This window comes from Cydia strobilella, chromosome 10 (assembly GCF_947568885.1).
Source record: "Cydia strobilella chromosome 10, ilCydStro3.1, whole genome shotgun sequence".
In the NCBI taxonomy this organism is placed as follows: domain Eukaryota; kingdom Metazoa; phylum Arthropoda; class Insecta; order Lepidoptera; family Tortricidae; genus Cydia; species Cydia strobilella.
In genome coordinates this window covers 731,644-756,147 of record NC_086050.1, presented here as the reverse complement: position 1 = coordinate 756,147, position 24,504 = coordinate 731,644, and the positions used below count along the sequence as shown (strand labels likewise).

The 24,504-nt window shown below is 37.7% G+C and overlaps 1 protein-coding gene across 1 annotated transcript in view; it reads right to left on the bottom strand.

Moving 5' to 3' along the window:
* Positions 1-251: 251 nt before the first annotated feature.
* LOC134744835 (uncharacterized) overlaps positions 252-24,504 on the bottom strand; it is a 332,603-nt gene continuing 308,350 nt past the window's right edge. The window contains exons 3-16 of the mRNA XM_063678753.1: positions 17,413-17,565; positions 15,731-15,908; positions 13,125-13,306; positions 12,036-12,105; positions 11,042-11,290; positions 9,758-9,877; positions 8,847-8,986; positions 8,162-8,303; positions 7,014-7,154; positions 5,828-5,985; positions 5,287-5,357; positions 2,528-5,214; positions 2,269-2,415; positions 252-1,650 (exon numbers count right to left, since the gene is read on the bottom strand). Of these exons, the coding sequence (XP_063534823.1) occupies positions 1,414-1,650; positions 2,269-2,415; positions 2,528-5,214; positions 5,287-5,357; positions 5,828-5,985; positions 7,014-7,154; positions 8,162-8,303; positions 8,847-8,986; positions 9,758-9,877; positions 11,042-11,290; positions 12,036-12,105; positions 13,125-13,306; positions 15,731-15,908; positions 17,413-17,565 (4,675 nt within the window). The 3' untranslated portion in view covers positions 252-1,413. The remainder of the gene's footprint in view (positions 1,651-2,268; positions 2,416-2,527; positions 5,215-5,286; positions 5,358-5,827; positions 5,986-7,013; positions 7,155-8,161; positions 8,304-8,846; positions 8,987-9,757; positions 9,878-11,041; positions 11,291-12,035; positions 12,106-13,124; positions 13,307-15,730; positions 15,909-17,412; positions 17,566-24,504) is intronic.

The following is a 24,504-nucleotide window of genomic DNA, read 5'->3' as shown; positions in this document are numbered from 1 at the left end:
ATAGAAAAACGTACATTTAAAAATAGCACCAATAATTTAATATCAGCACATCGCGATCTCAAAACGCTGGCAACATTCACTTTAACGAAACTGTCTCATATGGCAACACAGTAATTTGCAAAAGCGCGGGAAGCACGCATTTTTAAATCAAAAACATTGAAATTGTTTATGCTAAGAGCTTTTTAAAAAACTTTTTTATTTTATTAGAAACTTGAAATTTTATGCCAATTTCGAGTAGATAGATACAGAAATGCATGCAAAATTCTATTCAATAATGTTTTAAAAACGATACAAGATATGATTAGTTTAGACATTCAAGAGATATGAATATGATTACACAATAGTTTTGCACCCTAAAATCCGATCACACTTCCTTACCTATAGAAATATACAACACTTTATATAAATAGATATGTATAGGTAAACTTAGTATTTACTATGGTAACACTGCCTACGGAATAATACAGCGATAGAAGAGGGTGTATAGAGGTGCAAGAGGTTTTAATTATCTATGAATCCGTTTTTTATTTAAATCGTAATTGGTTAAACCATTTTGTGTATTATACGCGATATATTAATGCTTGCCTCTGCACCTTAGTTATGTAAAGTAAATTACACCCTAATATGTTACTTAAGATAAAAAACTATGCGAAAATATTATCAACAAATATAAACATTAACATATGTTAAAATTTACAAAAGTACAACTTAAATTTAACACAGTGTCGCTAACTACAATTATACCAACATACCTAATTTTTTATTTTATTTGGTCTCTTTTAGTAACGGTTAATTTTAACAGAAATCTTAACTAACAAATGGAAAATATTTTACATATTGGAACTCGAATAACAAATTAAATATATGGTCACTTCTTCACATAGATCATCTATGTAACTGTGGTCGTTTTATTTTTAACAAATTATTTTTTTAAATAAAAATCACACTGAAACAACGGACGAAAGTAAAACCATTTATTCCGTGTATTCTATTTTACTCGTACCTACACCTACGTAATTTTCAAAATAATAAGGTATAGTCTCTGTGGTACACGGACACTTTGGCCCTTGTTTTAAATCACTGTTATAGTGATATCGGAGCGATACGTGCTAGTTTTTTATTTTGCTGTAGTTTTTTTTGTCAGAATTCAATATAACAAAGTTTTTCATGTTGAAAACGTAAACTTGGAGAATTACATGCTTTTTTTGTTCCAAAGTCGAATTTTGTATTTAATTTCACACATTCCGTTCAGAATGAGCTCTTAAAACTTACGATATGTTATCAAAATTTGATGAAAAAAAAAACTACAATAAACTAAAAAATATTTTACCGCGAAGTATGCATATTTACGCTTTAATAATAATAATCGCGGGACAATAATGTTAGGGTCACCCTTCAGTTTTCATCTGCTATTCACGGCGAAAAAACCCTTAAACTTCTAAGCAACGTCGCCAGCACGTTCGCTAAACACTCCGCCCGGAGCGCGAGCTGGCCCTCCAGCGTGGAGTTGTGTTCGGTGCGGGCGTTGTGGTCGCGGAGGACGCGCGCCATGTCGGCGCCCGCCAGCTCCTTGAAGGCGGCCGTCACGTCGTGCACGCGCAGGATCAGGTTGCGGGTCTGCAGGGGGGACGACGTGTGTCTGCCGAGAGCCTGGAGGAGATAGTACAGTACTGAGGCTCGAAAGTAGCGAGTAACCTTCTAGCCGAGTCATATATAGTGCTTTTCTCAAAAATGGCGCAATAAACACAAATATAATAGAAATATTTCACAGAAGCGACGTTATTATGTTGTATATTTTCACAGAAAAAAGGAAAAAGATTCGCTTTGCCGCCTTTTTATTTTTTAAATTAAAAATAGAAGTGTATTTTTCTACTGAAACTACGCCAACCTATTTGAGACACCTAAATAGTCGCGGGACCGACATTATATAAAATAAGTACCGATTATTTGTTTGGCCGTTTAATGGACCTATGCCTTAATATGATATGGCCACTTCGACTTTTAAAAAGTTTGGAACTCGACAAATAATGGAATTTATGTGCAACATTGCAGTCCCGAAATCGAGACTGCAACGTTTTTAACTTTTTAATTTTTTGACTGACCATAAACTACGCACTTCGCGACCTACTTTTTAACCGGCAGTGTCGACTTTGCCGTCAATTTTTGAAAAAAGAACACGTTTAGTAACCGTAAAAAGCGAACAGTATCATGATAAAACTGGAAGACTGGCCTATATTTTATTGCACTACATCTTTCAATGGTACATACCTGTGCGAGGTCCGCTAGTCTTCTCAGAGGCGCGAGGCAGTCCTTGAGCGCGGGCGCCACGGGTCCCGCACCGCCGAGCGCGCCCACCAGCGCGCGCGACGCGCCCACCAGCGTCACGGCGCAGGACGTCAGCTCACTGCGTGCGAGCTGAACAATACACAAACATTCAGGTACTTTGTCAGGTGGATGTTTATATCATCAAATCTTGTCAATTTAAGGCCTAGCTAGAATGAATAAATTAGTCGGTAGTTATAATTACCTGAAATTTCAGCTCGTCGATATCCTCCCCTCCCCCTTGCGCGTGTTGGTGTTGCGCTCTCTGCGCGGCGGCGTGCAGCCTCGCCAGCAACGCCGCCGCCGCCGCCTCGGCCGCCAGGAGCAGCGCCTCCGCGCCCACGACTCCGTTGGCCTCGGGAAATACTAAAGGAGGCGACGGCGGCGTGGGAATATCGTCCACGACGTCGTCTTTAAACCGTACGTGGTTCTGGACTTTTGGTGTTGGACTCGCTCGGAATTTTCTGTCCGTCGGCGGACTGAACGTTTTCGAATCGTTCCCGGCCGCTCCGTTCAGAAGATCGGGCCGATTGCTGAATCGACGATTCGTTTGAGGCGAACATAACGATAGAACTGTCGACATCTCGTTGTTTTTTAAGATGGTGTTTTTAGTTTCTGAGCTGGATCGAACGTGTCGGCTTTGAAGCGTCATCGAGCTATAATTTGGTGTGGATCGTAAGCTTTGCTCGTCTTCTAGTCGGCTCTCGTTTTCTAAGTTCCTATACGAGTTTAAATTTCTATGAAAGTGCGGTGAGCCGATACTGGCCAGCCGCTGCTCTCTGATCGGCGATTGTTTTTGTGATGTCTTCATTCGGAGAACTTCGATGCTCGGCACGGGCGGGAGAGGAGGTTTTTTAGGAGGAAGTAGGAGGGGAGGTGGAGGGGAGAGGACTTTAGGTTCTAATCTAGGTGGGAGTGGCGGCTGCATTTGATCATTTATTTCGCAGACGACTTTATAGTTTAGTCTCCGGTTGTTTAAGGTACTGAAGTGATTGTTTGGGATTTCTACTGCTGTTAGCTCATTATTTGGGCATGTAAAGGAGTTCGATCGCGGTCTCGGCGCCGGTGGGGGAGGATTTTTAGGTGGTCTCTCAGGCGGTTGAATGTTATCGACATTTTTTCTTCTCGGAGGTGGCCTGATTTCACATACATCTGGCATCGAATCCGACTTCTCTACTTGACCTACTTTATCCGCTTCATCACTATCGTCGCTTTTATTCTTATCTTTGCTACAGCATGAAAACATACTTTTCCTTTCAACAGTAGGATATTCAATCACGTGCGCTGTGCCGTTCGCCGTTTTTTCCGTAACACTTTTTCTTTTACTCTTCGGCGAATCTGATTTAGTTTGAGCTTGACTTTTGCTTTTCTCTTTCAATAATAGACTATTCCTAGCGTCGCTTAAAGTTTTCGCGCTAAACATATTCCTTATTTCACTGACACTGAGCGTGCCTTTAACTACGTCACCATTAGCTTTCACTTCTTTATGGTTCTGTTGCTTTGCTTCCATTATCTGACTATGGTTGACGTAGCTGACTGGTTCTCTATCTAAAGTTGAAGAATTTGATCCCGGTGGTGGAGGAATAATATAAGACATGATTTCCTCAGGTGTAAGCTCAATTGCAGGAGTGACTCTCTGAGTAGGTGGCTGCACGGTTACGTTAGCTATGAATTCTTCTATATCACCCTTTTTGGGTGGTCTGTTTAAGTTTTCTAGTGAGTTTTTCTTCTCGTCTGCAAAAGACGGTGGCACGACTGGTAATATTTGAGGCACTTGCGTCGCACAGTCTAATTCGTCAGGCGTTTGTGGGGGTGGGATCAAAGTTAAGTCTATAAGTTCCGCGTCGTTATCGACGCTAGTTTCTTCATAATAAGGGAAGTTAGCTTTCTCTTCCTCTTTACTACTCTTCTCTCTAAGCTGTTTCAAATACTCCTTTAAATTTGACTCTTTACTATCTAGAGTCGAATCAGGACTATGTAAGCCGAAGCTCGTTCTTACTACTTTATTCGTAGCTTTGTGATGTTTACGTATAGGACTATTGGTTGGTGTGTATAGAGAATCATTATCACTTTCAGAATGAGAGAGATCATTGTTTAAAGCTATCAAGGCGTCGGTGAGACCACAGTTGTTAAGTATAGCGCTGAGACCTTGCGATTGTCGTCTTGTAAGATCGCTATCTTTTTGCACTTCGGGTATACTTAAACCGGAAAGTCCTTGGTTAATAGTTTCAGTTAAAAGTAGTAAAGAATCGCTATGTTTAAGAATTCCTGGCGCATCGTCTGCCGCAGACATTCTACTATTATTTGATTCAGTATCGCTTTCCAACTGATCTACATTCGTTTCTTTACCAACTAGTTCATCTCTCAACATTCCATTACTAAATGCATCTTCATTATACACATCACAGTTCTCAGTCAAATACTGTTCAGAGTTCTCAACTAATTTCTGCATTTCGGCGACTCTTCGAAGTACTGCTTCGTTTTTAGCTTCAACAAGTCTCGGGTTATTGCTAGCATTCTCTAAGAGTTCCATGGATAGAACGCTTTGAAGGTCAAAACCCATCCCGTCGTCCAAGTAACAAGCGTCGTTTGGATCGAAAAGTCTGAAGTCATCATTTCTCTTGCATTTCTCGAAATGGACGTCATGGCCTAACAATCCTGGCTTCGAATCGTAGCCTGTTAAAGGACTTGAGTTGTTACTATGATTTTTGTTGGTCAGGCTGGAATTCATGTTGGTATCTAGGCTCGCTTTAGCCTGGTCGGGCGTCGAATGGTATGGAGGAGGCATCGTGAATATCGCGAAGTGTTTCTTCGTGAGTACGACCGGATCGTCGTAATGAAGGTAACTCCATTTCATTGGTACCACATGATGTTGTGAGAGGTAAGGTGGAGCTGGAAAGTAGAGTATTTGTTAATAGATGTTTGCGTAATTTGAACCAAAGAAAGCGTTAAAACAATATTTACCTATGTCCTCTGTAATCGGTTCTCTCTCTAGTTCCACGTTCAGTTCTTTGCCCGTAGCCAGACGGTAGTATCTGTAAGGTAAAAATAACAATACAAGATTAAAGCGATTGTAAATCACACTCTAAATCAAATACCCAAGCAAAAAAAAACAAAAAATAGTTCTTCCGTGTAAAGATCTTGCGAGAATAACGTGCAGGTATGAAAGGTTTCCCTTTTGTGTTAATGACTAAGTCGAATATTAGATGAGTCGATAATTTATTTGTTTCATAACAAAATTGTCAAAATGAATATTAATGGTGTGATTTTTTTTACCGTTGGCCACAATCATTTTATCGGAAATCGTTTCAAATTTTAATATTTAAATTTTTTTTTAAAGTAACAACTCGACAACGACCAAAATACTGAACATAACCAAACTACTGAGCGTCGAAGTTGTTTGAAAAAAATATATTAAAGGACAATATTTAACACATATCGACCCAGCCACAGGAGGCGCGACCCTTCGTGGTTTGTATCGATTGTAAGGTAAATACGATCTCACCCCGCTATGACCAGCGGCATCTCCAGCGCGTCCCGCTCGTCCATGAGCAGCGCCACGACCCTGTCCCTCGCGAGGAAGATGGCCACGTCCGCGCTGCCGCCCGCCTCGCGCTTCACCCTGACGCCTTCCACTTCTTCCAGAGAAGCTATCGGTTGAGGCTGGAAAATAAAAACACATTACGTTACGAGGGTTCTTGATGCGTGTTCAATTTTATAGTTAACATATTTTTAAAAAACCATGGAGCGATCCAAAACTACGTTGCGTTCCAAAGCACGCATTATTGAATACGTGAATTCAAAAGTCGGTGGCTCAGCAGAGCGACATTTATAACCTACCAAAAACATATTTATTACTCGATTATGGTATAATATGCATATAGCATTCACTATCAGTCCATATTGGAAGTTCGCATAAAACGCCGGTTGTCAACAATATGCCAGGACCTAATACTCATTTACTTCGGACACCTCTCACGTCGCTCCTCGCATAGCCTGGAGAATGTTATAATGACGGGTAAAGTTGAAGGCACCAGACCTCAGGGCCCTCCTCCTACTAGATGGTGTGCTCAAATCACTGCACTTATGCAATTAAAACTGCACGAGGCCATGCGCTTGGCGAAGAATAGAAGCCTATGGAGGAACCTGATCTTCAACAGAAGGACATGATGTCACGATCCTCAGCATTGAGGGACCGACTGAAGAAGAAGAAGCATTCACAGCATAATAATGTAAACAGAAAACGAGTTGTTTATCATACCTACCAAACACAACCAAAATAATACAAAGTGGTTGCATGTCTTAACGGCGTGTCCAAACTGCTAGAATTGAAAGCACTTAAAAATGATAGATAATGTATGGAAATCTGACGTTGTTCTTTTGAAGCACTCGCTGTTACTTTTATTGAAGGGTTACATAAATATACTGTAAAGGGTATATGCCTAGTGGGAGGATGTGGAATGGCAAGACGGTATTTCAGCACTGTTTTTATGGATATCTTCTTATTTTTTTCATTCAAGATAGCTAGTTTACAATTATATATTACTATCCTAGAGGACTGCTTCTTTACGAATGGCGAACACGCACCCCCGTTCCATTTGACAGGGCGATACGATTCTAAATTCAAAACGTGGCTGTTGCCAGTTACTGATAAAAAGGCTGTAAAGGTCACAAACCTTTACAATACTTACCCCAGGGTTAGCGCGAGAGATGATCTGACTCAGGCCAAAGCGTGGGGATACTAGAAGCACGCGTTCCGGTCGGGTGCTGCCGAAGCACTTGGCGCCGTAGCTCGGGAGACCCGCCACGATGTCCAAGTAATGGAGTTTCGCCTGAAATGTCAAAGGTTTGGTTTTCTTCAGAAATTTTACTTTAATATTTACACAAAGCCTAGCCGCTGTAAAGTCTGTATGCTGGAAGTTTTGCGAAACTTAACCTAAAACAATATAAGTACAGACTTCTTCCGAAGAGGCTGTAACTCAACGAGGTTCAATGAGACTTGTTTGGAATTCCAGTGAAAAACTTATTTTTTAGGTAGGTATAAGAGTAGTAAGAGCGTAGTAGTAGTAAATGTTAGCAAATTTTAGTATAGTTTTTGTTTGATTAAATAAGGTGTATGTATGTAAGTATGTATTTGTATCATTATCAAAGGATTAGGTATTGACCGTCGTGCTGTTGGAAAATTTGACAGATGATAAATTTTCCACATGGAAAGATCTCGGTTCCTTCTGACAGTTCGAATGGATCATGAATTTTCCTCGCTTTAAAAACGTCTATTTCGAAAATTTCTTCACATTCTACAAAAAGATAGCTGTAAGATTTATTAAATAAATAAATAAATAAAATATTTTCCAGAAATTTTCGAGTACTTAGGGGTCATCCATTAATTACATCACACGTTTAGGGGGGGGAGGGGGTCAAGAAAACGGGACATGTTGTGACAAGGGGGATGGGGGAGTCACAAACTTTGTGACGTCACATTAACTTATTTAAATTGTTTTATTCGCTGTACAGTCAAATAACAAGTTTTTGGAACGATAATCGTTTTTAATCGTTTAATTTTCTGTTCTAATCTGTTTTGGGTTATAAAACTACTAATATTTCTTTAATCAAAAATATAATTGATAAAATAAAAATATCAATAATACTTAATTAGATTTGCCGATTTCATTGAAAAAAATGTGACGTCACACCAGGGGGGATGGGGTTTGCCAAATGTGACCAAGTGTGACAAGGAGGGGGAAGGGGTCAAAAAACCTCGAAATTCGTGTGACGTAATTAATGGATCAACCCTAATATTGGAAACTTCCCGCAGCTTACACATTGTTTATTAATTTACCTGTAACTGCGTTAACTGTCGTTGGCTCCCCGTCATCTGCGAGTTGAGTTTTAGGAAGTGTCCGATTAGTCGTCGAATTTCTTTCCGCTTCATACTTTCCAGTAAACCACTTGGTACGAAGCGTTCGAGACCGAATTCTCTTCTGAAACGTTAAAAAAACAGACATAAGTACAGGTTGCTAATTTTAATATGGACGAAACGAATGCCAAAGACTCGAAGAGGCGAAGGACTCGTATTCATTTTTATATTTGTTGTTAAAACGATGGGAACGACGACAGAACAGATGATACCCGTAAAAACGCGTCATGGGTTTTGGCTAATAAAGGCATACCCTACATGCTTTTTTATGACCAGCTGTTTTCTACAGGTCGCATTTCTTAACCGTTCTCATGAAATTTTGTGATTAAGTTTTAAATAATAGTCAGGTCCCCACCACACAAGAGAAACCGTATGAGAAAGGTTCTGAGGTTCTGTGTGGTGAGGTAGGTAAGGCCCACTTTGCCCACGCCTAGCTAACTAGCTAAACCAAACCAGAGATCGTCTAGCTACGCCACTGATGTATGGTTATTTTTCTTACAGGTGATTCTCTTGCCCCATAATTTCTCTTACCTCACCTCAAAATGGCGGAGCCGTGGGTTCATACCCAATTACCCATAGGCCGCATAGCCACTATATTATAACTCACTCGACAGCTTTGACGGTGAGTTTGGCCGGCGACAGGTTGTTGGCGAGCGCGTGCTGGTGCATGTGCAGCGCGGCTAGTCGCAGTGCGACGTCGGGCTGCAGTTCTGGCGAGAATCGCTCTTGGGCCACGTCGTTGCAGCACTGGAAATATAAATTAAAATTAATTATTAAAACAATGAAAAGAAATTAGTAGGTAACAGGTTTTAGCACTTGTTGTAAATGTGATGTAATAAAGTCATACAATCCTTTGAATACTTTACAGATCCTTACGAGTTGTTTAATTTTTTATTTTTTATTTATTATTATTTGGTATCTTTGGAAGTTAGAATTAGGTGCCAGTTTTTTGGGACCAGACGTGTCTTAGGGACCTATTGTAGTTAAATCGTAATTGGGACTTAATTATTGTTTGGCTCAGCCGCTCTGATTCCTATATTTTCGGAATTCTGATCAAAGTCCCAGCATCAATACGTCAGTTTCGTTTCGCTTTCGTTCTTATCCTCAGACAAGACAACTTCACTTAACTAGAACTTAAATATTTGTTTATTATTATACATATCAGCACTTACAGATAAACCTTACGTGCTAATAGTGTTGTTAGTAATAATTTCATGTGATTATACACTAACTCTAATATAATTCTACATATTCATCTTTCTGTTATTATACAATTCTATCAAATGTTTCATTACGAACTATATCATTAAATAGGTACATACTTATATTATATTATTATGTCATTATGAAATTATACTAAATTATCATCATTATGTATGTCACATTATTAACTATTCTTTATTTTAACAAATATTACAGTACAATTTCTTCCAAACGAAATTTCAACAAATCATTATTATTTTCACAGTATAAATTAAATTCACATTAACAAATGAATTGTATCAGTCCTTGTATTACCTGCATGTATAAGTAATCCAATGCTGCCAGATCTGTTTGTGCGAGGTCGGCTGCTGACGTCGGCATGAATACCGCGCGGAATAAACAACGCATCTTGTGTGAGCCGGGGCGAGACGCGATCTGGAAAAAGTAATAATTTATTTAACCCCCTCAAGTCCCAACATCGCGTGCGTGGCAGAAAAGATACCTCCCGTCGAGACAATGTATGAAAAATCAAAAACGGATGATAGTTAGCGGTGTTTTACATTTCAAAGTGCTGGGAGATGAAGGGATAAAATGTTCCTGGTTACTAATAACATTGTAACTAGTAAAAAGAAGAATATCTAACAACTATTCGAGCATCTTCCAGCTAACAAAATTTCAGCTAAAACTTGATCATAATCTTCGAAATACTCATCATTTGATATTAACCAGTCGCTTTTCGGTGAAGGAAAACATCGTGAGGAAACCGGACTAATCCTAACCTAGTTTCCCCTCTGGGTTGGAAGGTCAGATGGCAGTCGCTTCGTAAAAACTAGTGTCTACGTCAATTCTTAGGATTACTTGTCTAGGACCCCAGGCTCCCATGAGCCGTGGCAAAATGCCGGGAAAACGCGTGGAAGATGATGAATCTTCGAAATACTGAACTTCGCGATAAGTGTAGAGAAGTTCACGAGCTGAATAAACTTTGGTCCGCAAACATTCAAGTTGTTAAAGTCTCATAATCGTTAACATCTTAATTTAAACAATTATCCTTATTTATTGAGTGCGCGCGAGCCGCAACAGCGTCCTGGCCATGATCGCAGACCGGCTGGATTGCCCGTATATGAGTCACTGTGTAAGTGTTCATGTACGGGCTCCAGCAAGTAAATGATTGTTTATAATTTAGTGTCATTTTTAATTTATGTAATTTTAATTTAATTTATAACCTGTTGTAATTTAATTTATAACCTATTTTAATTTAATTGTAATTTTAAATTTGTATTATTGTGGACCATTGTTGTCTGGAGTTAAATAAAATAAAATAAAATAATAGGCTGAAAATAATAATAATAAAATAAAATATAATAAAATATAATTAATTAGTATAATTTTAGATTTTAGATTTAATTGTATAGTTTTAGGTTAAGTGTGATCTCATTGCGATGCTTTTAGTCAATGTTATGTACTCCATAATTGTCATATATATCAGTATTTATTACCTTTTAAAATGTTGTTAGTGTAAGTTATAATATGTATGATGTGGATGTTCTTTAAAAAAAAAAAGATTATGATTATGATTTATTAAAAAAAAATGTCACGTACCCGTGCTAAAGATTCCTTAGGATCCAAAAGCGTCAGCTTATTTCTCCTCACACTCTTCACATGTTCCACCACCAGACTAAAGTGTTCTTCAGCTATTATACACAACTTATCCTTCAAACTCGTCACAACATCAGCCACTGTGGTCGTCGTGTCGTATTTGAAGGATTTGGTCTGTCCGTTCTCGAGGAACACTTTGAGGACATTCGCCATGGGGGGAAGGCAGAGGTCGCCGAGAGAGAAGGCTGAAGGCTGAAATGAAAAAGAATACGATTTAGTTGACGTGTTCATGCTTCTTAAAGCTGACAATACTAACAAAAATGCCATTGGAATTAGAAATCAATAGTGAAGGAAATATGGTTGATTTTGTTTATTCTTGAAATAGAATAAAACATAATACATGCACCTCTGTTCCAACTGATTTTTTAAAAGTTACATTGAAGTAGAGTACTACGGGTAGAACCGTGGGCATTACGAGGTTATAGGATTATACAAATGATTTTTTTGATGTGCTTGTTTCTTGTATGTCAAAAACAGTGGCAAGAAGTGTTTTTCTTCGACAGAAAAAATATTTGAGCAGAAGGTAAGAGTATGCCACTCGTTCAATGCCTGATGGGCTGGTCCATGGAATCGTCTGGGTCTGCCCGGTATTTTTCTGTTCTCCGTGTAGAAACCGTCATCTTTCGGCCCGCTGCGCTAAACAAAGTTGCCTTGATCTGGCTCCGTCGAACAGACAAATAGTATATACCTACACCTCGACCAGTAAATAAAGCCCGGTTCACATCTGTCTGTCGTGCCGTGTTGTGTTGTGTCGTGACGCATATCGGTTTCATACATTTAATATGGTTGCGTTCACATTTGTCTGATGCACGCGGCGCAAGTCTCAGATTACAACCTCGGCTTCGCCTCGAGACTATTGCACTAACGAGAACTTTAAGAAGATTGTATACGTCCATAGTTTATATTTCTGTGATAACAGATTCGTCCAAATACTTACAGGGTACATGGGGGCTCCATTTAACTGCACAGAATCCGCAAATCGTACCCTCGGAGGTCGAGCTCGCAACCTGGAAGTAGTAAAATATGTGTAAAAAGTTGTTACGCGTTATAAGAATTGTTATCAATTATTGTAAGTAACTTGGTATAACAGCCAAGGGATAAAATATGTATATGAATTTCGGGGCGCCATTTGTATAGAAGCTTCCTAAAAAACCTTTAGGTTTTTCTATAATACCTACATTAACAACGCGTATGTTGCCTGTCAAAATTGATCATTGAAATTCCCACGTGTCTAAGCATACGAGGGGTTAAGATTTATGTTGTTTTTCAGGTGCTGCTGAAGCCCATATAAATGTTCGATTGGAACACATGAAATGCTGAATACTTATAGCGTATTATGGTGTTCGTGAATGTGGAGTAAAATGGAGGAGGCCTTTACTCGTCAAGAGGTCCTTAATAATAAAAATAATTAAAATATTGTATAAAATTACTACCGACTTAAACATGCATGTTAAATAATTATTTAATTTAATTTATTAATGTATTACTATTATTATGTTTTTAATTTAATAATGAAATATAAATATGTGTATAATTATTTAGGAATTAAATGGCTTAAATAAATAAAATGGTGTTCGTAATCGGAGATTGGCCCTCAGCACACGGCGTCGTAACGAAAGAGACGCGTAAGCGTATCGTAATGCGCGTGTAGAACGAGAGCGCTACGATCACGAACAAGTTCAAACAAGTCCGCACACGAAGCGTCGTCGTAGCGTAGCGTATGAGATTTCTGTCGTCATTATGACAGGCGGGGCGTAATATAGGCGTAAAAAACAAAACTTCTGACATAATCAAACAATAAAAAATCATCATCTGACGAGAAAGTACGATCCTCGATACATCCGCCGAAGACATCTGACGCCAGGGACGCCATGATTTCAACTAATGAAATTTCACTTAAATACACTTACGCTTTTCGATTACGCTTACGTGACGCTTGGTGCCCAGAACTCTACGCGTCTCGTACTCGTAACGTTTCTACGACACGCTTACGCTCCGTGTGCTGTGGGCCTAAAGTTGTAAATACCTTGCTCGTTTAGCGTGCGAGAGCAGCGCCGAGCGCCGCGCGGGGTTGCCGGTGCGCGCGGGCTGGCACACGCGCAGCGCCACGCGCTCGGCGCACGCGCGCACGGCCGCGATCACGTGCTCGCGCGCCGCCGTCGACACGTCCGAGCCGTTCACGCACAGGATCTGGTCGCCCGGCTCCAACTGGAATTGTGGAAATTGTATTTAAAATTTCTCCGTTTAAACAAGTCAATAATTTTACAGGACAAAATATGATGCGCCTGAACTGGGTGCGTAGCCGAGATGCCAATTGTTTACGCTCCGGAGCGAACGAGAGGAAACTGTCTCTGTCGCATATGGAAGAATGATAGAGAGAAATTACCGTATCGTTCGCTCATCGAGCTCGTTTCACAATTTTTTTTTACGAAATTCTTCAATATAGATTTATTACAATACAAGCTTGTACAAAATACGAAATCGTTTACGCAAATTAGGTACTTATCCAAAATATACTCAAAGTTAGAAACTTCCAAAACATCAAACAAAGGAGAAGTATGGCCTGTTTTTCATATTTACATCACTTTACAAAGTTTAAAGATAAAACGTAAGAAAGTCATTACTTAAGATGAAAGAACTCAATCCCCTAGAAATAAGAGACTCCACACACCGCAACGGCACAGTATAATAAAGTTTGCAGTATCTCAACTGAGGTGTCCATTATTTATGTGTCAGAATTTTGCTAATTTTCGACCCTCCCTACATCTTTTGGAAAAATAACCGATTTGCAAGACCGAAGTGATCTCATAAGAGCTTCGCATACAGTTTTGATACCATAAACCGGTTGACTGTGATACTCGCTATACATACTATTGTAACATCTGTAAACAAACATGCACAATCTGTCAGATTGATTGAAGATAAATGATTACTTACTTACTTGAGAGAAACTCATTAATCTGTGCTTGATTTTATGATGGATTTGGATAAAAAATAAAATAAAGAATTAATGAACGCCTTAGATGTATCATGTACGTACAACAACTTTTACTCCCTAAATGCCTTTGGACGATTACATTAAAACTATCGTAAAACTTGCTGATATTGAATGGTTAACTACTTACTTGCTTTGGACGACAGGTTAGTGTTCCATTTTAATGGCGCTTACGGTTTTTAGCTCATAAACTCCTAATAACAAGTAAAACTAGGTACATACTCGTATATATCTAGCACAAGTAACAGACAATTTAAAACCGATGTGTTTTTTGCTTAAAAAAGTTTCTAAACTTAATAATTATAAAAAATACTTCAAAGGTAATTTTCTGGGCATGTATACAAGCTATATGAGTCTACTCATCGTTGTTTCTCGCTTCGTTGTAAACACCAAACAGGGGGCGCCACAAGCCTTCAGGAGATTGCTATATACTTGGAAATTTCGACCCATGCCACCGTGGCCCGATAGCTAAGTGGTTCAGGCACCTGTGCGGGAAACGGGGGACGCTGGTTCGATTCCAGCTCTGGACACTGGAGGCTTTGGTAAATTTTTCATTCGTATAAGATTTTTTTTTCGGTTTAACACAAACACAGTTAAACAACTGCTTTACGAGTAAACAATGTAAACTGTGTGTATCCCGGGTGAAAAGTTAGCGTTCCCCTTGTAACTTCTACTCGCTGATTGGCCCCACGATACAATGATGTAATTAATTAAGACAACATTGTTAACGTTAACTTTAAGAAAGTTACACTCAAGTACCGGCAATTGTATTGACTTGATTTAGATTTGGTTACGAGAGAAAATATAAGATTGACTTTGTAAAGTGGGGATTTCAGCATTTAAGTATTAAGTTTAATGTTTTTCCGGCATTAAAACTTGAAATCAGTTTCCTAACCGATAATAATATGTTACATAGGTTTTCATAACATTTAATAGAAACTTTATGTATCAGAAATGCCCACGTTTTTCAGTACTTTGCAATACTTACATTTGTTATGTATTTTATTTGTATTGTGTTCAAGGAATTAAAGTCTTTATTTATGTACCTACTAGCTTTTGCCCGCGACTTCGTCTGCGTGGACTTAGTAACCCCAGCAAGAGTAAGAATATTTACTTATAGCAATCATTCAATTTGAGTATAATATGCACACAAATATTAGGCAACTCATTAATTATCTCAATTCCACCATGATTCCACCTCGCTTTTCACCCTCTTAAGGGATGTTTTTGGGGATAAAAACTATCCTATGTCCTTCCCCGGGACTCAAACTATCTCTACGCCAAATTTCAACTAAATCGGTTCAGCGGTTTAAGCGTGAAGAGGTAACACACAGACAGACAGACAGACAGACAGACAGACAGACTTTCGCATTTATAATATTAGTATGAATTGGTGGAGGTTCCGGAATAACTACCGAATCCGACTCAAGAGCAAACGATTCAACGAAATCATACCGTCTTGTCGCTTAAAAAGTGTTTTACTAGTTTTTTTTAAATAATAGTTATGTATGTTCGTTTTTAAGGTATTTAAGTATTCTACTAGTTGCCTGAAAATACATAAAAGCTCAACATGTGTTAACAAAAAACGTGAAGCGCCCCCTATCGTTTTGTCCTAGACATTTTGATGATATACTAACCTTCCCAACGCTGGGTGAGTTGTCAGTGACAAAGCGAACAAGTACGGGCCGCTCGGAGCCCGCCACGAACCCGAAGCCCAACTCTGGATCCCGTTCGAGTGTAACGTCGCGTGGCGCGGGTGGGGACTCGCAGGAGCAACCCTCGGGTGACACGTACGTTGTCGTCTTGTTGACATGGCTGAAAACAATGGTTAAATTAGATTATCGTAATCGTAATCGTTTATTGCAGACAAATAGTCCATATTATGTACCTACACACTATTTACAAGTAGAATTAAAAATAATTAAAAATAATCAATCACAAAATTCATAAACCAAGTCAAAAAATATAAATAAACGAACAATTATATCATAAAAAAAAAAATTGAAATAAAAATTAAAAGGATTAAAATTCAAATATTCAAAATTACAAATCAAAATTTATAAGCATATACTAATTCTTCCGATAATTTTGAAATTTTGAAAATTAAAACAGTATAAGTATAAAATTCAATAAATTAAAATCTTAAAATTAAACTAATCTATGTTATTGAGTCCGGGAGTTTATTAGATTATGTATTTGTCTAAAATATATACAAAGCTAACGGTAAAACTTTCTAACGTCACTAAAGTAAATCAAAGAAACGATTTTCACAAAACACTTTTCCTTTGGTCTTGGACTGTGTGTGTCTGCCGTGTCCCTCTCCGTGCGTGGGGGTTAATTTATTTTGGACATATATTATTTTGACGTAGTCTGTACATTTTAAATAATTTCATTGATGAGTTTGATACAAGACAGGGACCGCCACTCCAAAAAAAACACTATTACTTACCAAAATGTCGAAACACTTTGTTAAAAGTAGATATTTCAAAAAAAATAAGGGGGACAAAAATACGATAATAATCACCCTACATTTTACGTTTCCTATACAATAAATTTTGTAATATTCTTTTTTTGTTCTAAAGATAACGTAGCCTATTAATTTCGCAATGTCCGTCTGCCTGTTCAGTTTTGGCTTAGCTCAGTGACCCTTAGTATTTTATATAGGTATGTCATATAATATAAGTCATATAGATAATATAAGAGGCAATATTTGAGACTTGAGTAACAAAAGTCATATGTAAAGATATTGTATTCCACCGTCGGAAACAGTGGCAAAAGAACATCTGTTTCTGTGTCAAGAGTCAAAATATTCTTTACAGTACATATGGTGCATACACAATTTCGTGCATATGTCGAAAGTTTAAAGGGCCATATGTACTGTAAAACGTTGTACGATACACATGCGAATAGGTAATTCGCAACTCGTGTCGATTTAAAACACTCCCTGCGGTCGTGTTTTAATTTATCGCCACTCGTTTCGAATTTCCTCTTTTCCGCACTTGTATCATAAATAACTAATTATTCCAATAATTATTCCTAGCAACAAGCAATTTTAAGTTGTCAAGTTTTACAAATATTACCTTAATCTAAATTCTAGTTTCCTATGCTCTTCTGCCAGATGCATGAAGTAGAACTAAGCTTTTAATCACAGAAAATATTTCTGTGCTTTTAATTTGACAGTATATTCTAATGATTTATACAGCTTATTAATAAGGTAGTCGCTATATGCGTCACGTCCCTACCAAAGTTGCTTGCGAAATATCTTCACGGTTGTCTAATTGAATTCTCAAAATTAAATATTCTATGATTCTATTCTCACTTGATGTAATAAGCCTTCCCCCGGCTATCCAACGCCTGCTCCCACCCATACGGCAGTTCTTCTTCTTCTGGTTCCTGGCTGCTTCTGCTGCCATCTCTGGAGCTGGGCCAGCTCTCTACTGGAGGCAGCCAGCTCGCTGTCTGCGTGATGTGGCTGGAAATAAATAAAACATTATTAGTCCGCAGTGGGAAACCGCGTATCTGAGTGTGCTAGACAGTCTGCCAACAGGGAGAGATGGCGGGAGATCGTGCGAAGAGCTGTGTCCGTCTATACTACCGATGCGGACGCCTCAACGTGACCACGACCGCTCTGTCAAGAGGGATACGACAGAGAAGAGAGATTATTATTTATTATTATTGGGGCGTTGTGGGCCTTTGCATGTCACGTCGACCAAACAGTGATCTTATGTGACGGCCCAAGCTCATTACTAATGCAAGTTGAATCCAGAAAATTCCAGATTCTTTGGGCCGTAATGTTCTGTACCTCATAGGGTTGCAGTACGTGTCGCTACCGTACGTACCGTAGTGTGATGTAACAAGGGAAAGAGATGCAATTATGAACCTTATTGAGCTGTTGGGCTGATTTGTAATCAAATTCGTATCCTACTGACTGCGCCATGTAGGCAATTTTTTATTTTGTTGTTTTTTTCTCTATTCTGAACAACTTAAGCGCAATTTCGCCGTATGTCCTACAAATTCTTTAACTGAGTTACGAAAACATTTTTTGACCCAAATTTGGATTTTGTGTTTTTTTCGACCTTGAATGAAGAGCTCTTTAAACCTACCAATTTTTATCCGAATCTGACTAAAAAATAAAATCGACAAAAAAATGGTCCATAATAAAAATTATACCACGTCGGTGGCAAACAAGCATACGCCCGCCTGATGGTAAGCAGTCACCGTAGCCTATGAACGCCTGCAACACCATTCACGGAGGAATAAATAACACGCGTAGACTGGTTTTACGACTGATTCTTTATTGATTTATGATAAGTATAGGTATATGACAGATTATATAGACTTATTGGGTATAGAAATAGATAAACTTATAGAATAGGTCTAACTATTACGGCCCGCCGGCCGGATCCGACCCCAAATATTGCGTTGCTTTTGGGACGGTTTGAAATAAAAGTAGAAAATGTTATTACGTTTATCTATTTCTTCAAAAAATTAAAAAACTGCAGTTGGGTGAGTTATAGGTGTATTTTAGGTGTAGATAGTCCGAGCGCCAACGGCTATGCGGCGTTGGGCGTTGATGCAATCTTTAAAACAAAAAGTGCATAGATTTAGCGCGGCCATGCCACCGTGACCGGATAGCCGAGCGGTTCAGGCACCTGTCCGGTAAACGGGGGACGCTGGTTCGATTCCAGCTCTGGACACTTGAGGCTATGGTAATTTTTTCCTTCATACATGACATTTATTTCAGTTTATTTCAGTATTTAGCGCAGACTTCGTTTATTAGCACCACCACTGTCTAACCATTGGTAGATTGTATATCGTTGTAATAAGGTATATATTAAAATCTCAGTTAACAGTTTGAACGATAGGACACAAAACACGCTTGTGTAAAAGTCCGCCATGAAAATACCTATCGGACATTTGTGTTTCAATAAAATTTAAGTGTTTCCACTGGCGAGCGATAAAAGTTAAAACCTGTTTGTGAAATTGGGCGGAAAATTCTTTGAGCGATTCTTTTATCGTGCATAAATGTTACTGATGTGTATTAAAAATTTGGTTCGGGATTTATTTATTTTATGGATTCCGTAAGAATTTGATTGGGATTTTAGTTCCTGTTCTTTTTTTTTGTGTATCTACAGTCTATATTTATTTAACTAACTAACTAACTAACTCCAATGGCTCAGCGACCCGAAGTGAGTCTTGGCCTGCGATACGATTTGGCGCCAACACGTCCTGTTTTGTGCGATCTCCTCCCAGTTTTCTGCTTGCAGGGCGCGTAGATCTTTCTCAACTTGGTCTCTCCAGCGGTACTCAGGACGACCTGCTGGGCGTCGACCTATGTGGCGTCCAACGTAGGCCCTTTTTGCTGCCCTATCGCCTGTCATTCTCTCGAGACTATATTTATTTACTTTTTTTTATCTTCTTCTGTTCTACCTTTAGATCCTGGTTATTTGGATTTCAATACAATATACCTGATGTATAGGTTCGATAAAAATAGGAACGGTATACCTTCAAAAGTAACATAAATTGCAAATCAGGTTTTTACCTCGCTGTTTAACCACGCTGACAATTTTTACCTGACAGTGACAATTCGCCATTCATACATATTTCAGTTCCAGTAATAAGAATAATAAAACGTTTATTTATTTAGATAACAAGATCCATTTTGTTAGTAATCTACAAACTAAACCTAAAAACTATGTTTGTTTATGTTGTTGAGTGGTTGTTCAGATATTTTTGAACACCTTGACCGGTCCAATGTATCTGATGCGACTGTAGGTACATCGCCGGTCCAACAACTAAATATTAACGTTATTAATTACCGTCGTTACTTTGATAAAGTAACTGAGTACGGGGGAAGGGTCGAAGCCCGGAAATGAACTGGGAATTTTCAGTGCCAGGTGTCGATTGTCAGAGTCGCGTAATAGGATCTGGACTACGTCCCTAAATTGCTCTACAATCCTATATATTGCCTCTTCTGTTTTCAAGTCTAGATCAATATCAAATCAAGTTCAGATTTATAAAGTTTCAACGCCTCTCCGAGGCACGTACCGTATTTCAGACGCCACTTATCTGTGTTAAATGTTTCAACATTTTTTGCGCTGAAAATGCCTTATGATTTACTACCGCGTTTATTTGGGTTCTTTACCGTGGAAACTTAACGTATTAAAACTGTTTATCTCTGCTTATTTTGGAATTCCTTTGTTTTGTTTAAAACATTTATCTTTTTACAGCAATTTAGCCACTTCTGTTTTTTATTTTAATTTTTAGCATAATTATTTTTTATTATCATGCTTGCAAAGTTTTCTGAGTTTCTGAGCATTCAAGTATGTATTTGTATATAAACTCACAATGCAAATATATACATTATATTGTACAGTCGAGGGCAAAAATATCGATCCAGACAAATGGCTCAAAAATATGTGAACACGACTTTATTGTGTAAGATAAGAGCGTACACATATTTTTGGAACTTTGGGAATGTATATATATTTATGCCCTTGACTGTACGTGAGTGAAGTAAAAGTATGACCTCTTATTCTTATAAGAAAAAAGTGCAAGAAATTAGTATAACTTATAATTAAGTTTTTTTAAGACGTAAATATTTAAATTTGAACAAGCACATAACAAAACATTTGACACTAAAGTTCGGACTGTACTAATAAAGTCGTATAATAATACCCCTTGCATGAAGATATATCCTTCTATTGTCCCTTCTTCCCACAACTCATACAAAACCCAACGCCCGCAATGTAAGTTCAGGCTGAAACAATTATGAAATATTAATTATTCCCGTGAAACGTTAACGGGCTTCAAAAATCAAAGGCCACGCTTGAGCTAATATTTGAAGAGATAAGACACCTGAGTCCGTAATATGCATAGAGTCATGGTCCGGGAGACAGACAGAAAATTATGGATGTCATTGACTATGAGTCATACCTAAAACTTCTTAGAAAAGATTTATGCCCTACTAAGACTTTTTACATTTTTTTATATTAACTAGGTACCAGAATTGTCAAACATTCTAAAACACCTTATTCTAATTATAAGATTATAATTAGAAATAAATGTCATAATAAGTACTAAAGAAAATGTAGTTAGACCATGACGTCTGCCCAAAACTGAAATTAAAATAGTTTTCAACATTTGCGATTGACAAAACCCATACATAAGCTATCTGTTCACCTTCTTTTGATGCCTGCCGCTAATGCTAAAGATGCTGGTTCAACCGTATCCTTGGGTACTTTTATTTAGTGCAAGCGTATCAAACAACAATATTTATTCATGCTCGAAAAATAGAAATATCACCAGCCACATGCTTTGTTTACTTCGCATTACACAACAATAACAGGCACAAACTTCAACTGACTTCATTAATTTTTAGTATAGGAACAAGAATACTTCTGATTCATCGATTCATATTCTTAGTTCAGATCATTTGTGACGTTTTCAACCAAAAGGTACCACATTGTCGCTTGTCGATAAGGTTGATTTCAAATTGGAACTATATGGAAATAGCGCCTTATCGACAACCGACAATAAGTACCCTTTTGGTTGAGAATGGCACATTTTAATAATTAACGCATTTACAAGCAGGAACATTTAACTTTAGCACAGTGAGGTAAACAAATTTACCCCCGTCTCTCGGCCTACGCGTATAATATGGCTGATACAGCTCGGGATGTATGAACGGTCTCTTGTATTAGCGATATTAAAATTGAGGATATTTCAATATTAGAGTTTTATTTGCGCTTCGCGGTTCATGACGAGCCAAACAGGTTTGGTGTAGTTTTAATGATATTGGGCTATTTTGCGCCAATTTTCACTAACATTTATTTTGTCACCTTGGAATTTAACACGCCTTTGCAAATTAATTATTTTTTTAGAAATAAACACAATTTAGGTTGCTTTTTAGGGTTCCGTACCTCAAAAGGAAAAAACGGAACCCTTATAGGATCACTCGTGCGTCTGTCTGTCTGTCCGTCTGTCACAGCCTATTTTCTCCGAAACTACTGGACCAATTAAGTTGAAATTTGGTATACATATGTAAGTTTGTGACCCAAAGACGGTAATGTAACGTAAATAAATTAATTTTGAACACGGGGGCCACTTTTGGGGGGTAAATGAGAAAATTCAAAAATAAAGTCAAGTTTTCAAACTATATCTTGTAACATATTAAATGAAAGAGCTCATTGTGAGAATCTCAAATATATATTTTTTTATAATTTTACGATAAACAGTTGAGAAGTTATTCAAGAAAATAGGCAAAAAATTACCATTCCCCCCCCCCATTTATCTCCGAAACTACTGGGTCTATAATTTCGCAAAAATACACAAAATAGATCTTTACCTATAGATGACAGGAAAACCTATTAGAAATGTGCAGTCAAGCGTGAGTCGGACTTAATTACTTAGTTTTTGATCCGACCCCTACGGGTTTTTTAAAGACATTTCACGCATGTTTCACATAAAAAATACATTGTTTAAATTGTGGAACGCGAGTCCGACTCGCACTTGGCCGGTTTTTCTATTCTTATGACATTCAGTGTTATTAGCTAAATCAGGGGTCACGAAAATTTTATATATGTAAGTATTCGACTCTCACGACAATTACATACTTAGTTAAAATATTTCTAATTGCCTGTTTTGAAATGACTTATTAGAATGACATTTAATAAGATTTCGGTATGATTTTTTTGATTGCAACTCCCCAGGTTGCAGTTCTAATCCTTCTTTTTCTGCAAGTAGTTCCTTTCTGTGCGGGGTTGCAGTTCTAAACCTTCTTTTCTGTAAGTAGTTTCTTTCTTACCTAAACTAAACACACTACAGCTCATCGGTTTGATTACATCGTCCAAGGTAGGGTAGTCATTATTCATACTGCCCGATGCGGGCATTATGCGTACAGACCGGTCATTATTTATAGTGACTGGACTTATCAAGTTGCCCGTAACATATATATCTTCTCTGGTATCTATTATTAGACCATATCTACTCCATGCATCTCCAAAATTTCATTTCAGAGGAATCTCATTCCCAAGCTAACTCCGAAATCGTGCCGCGCATATGTAATATATCCATGTGAGATACAAATATTCGCTCAATTTGCAACTTTATCTCAAAGGAATAAAGGTGCTAATATTTGTGCTGCAGTACAGAGACCGATCTCGTGTTCGAATACTGATCAAGTTCGTTAAATAAAATGGAGTTGGATTATGTGGGAATTTTGGGCCCAATTTCCTAGTCCCATCGAGATTGAACAGATACTTGGGTGTACACATCATGTTATGAGTTCACTGGATCATGCTAGCTTCGACAAATAAGACTGTTACTAACTATATAGTACATGAACGTTTTGTAATCATCTTACTTTTTAACCCATTTGCAATATCTATTATATCATTTCATCTCAAACTTCAGTTTGGCGAGTTTTTATGTAATTTATAAAATGTACAAGTTTGGGAACAAATCAAATTATTTTATTACATATTTTGATTTGTGTTTTTTTAGTAGTCACACTACTATACATAAATTTAGTTTTTTTATAAAATGTATTTTACTTTATCATGAATAATAAATAAAAACGCATAAAAAATCGAGACCTAAATATTTAGGTCTCGATTTTTTAACACACACACACACATATGTGTTTGTTCTATTTTGTTGCCGTTGATTACAAAAAAGTTTAATTATGTAACTGTTTTTTTTTTAATTTGTGTCTCAAGGCTCAAGGGTCCTTTGACATGGCAATAAAAAATTTATAATAGAATCATTTAAATTTAAAGTAAAAAATATACAACAACATAAGTGTACGTTACCTCTGCTTAACCATAATAATCCTATCTACCTAAATCATAACCTACTACACAAACATATAACAATAACCTAGGTTATACATTTTTTTATTGATTTCCACAGAAAGTCGGTATTATGTAACCATTATCATAAAATTAATATTATCCAACGCGAGATATTTTAATATTAAACGATACTTAAATGACAATACTTGCTAACCACACAATAATGCCAATGCAAATTACGCATTACATTTACTAACCGTCAAACCTATTAGACCTAAGCCTGTAGGTACTTTAGGTACTTAACATAAATCTATTTCCCACATATGAGCCTCGACCCTCGACATTAATTCCGAAGTAATTCCCGACACAATGTTTCAATTTGCCATAATTATGTCTAAATATTAAACCGAAATCCATATTAAATATGATCATTGTTTTACTTAAGACTTTATATGTGAAAAGATAAGGTTGAAGTTTCGGTGCTGAATGCAGGTCTTTTTTCAAGCCATTTATTTCAGCCTTTCTTGAATAATGTGGGATGTGGGCTTCCCTAAAGGATATGAAATGAGAATTATAAGGAATTTTGGCTCTAAGCGGCGTGGTTTCTTTTACAAATT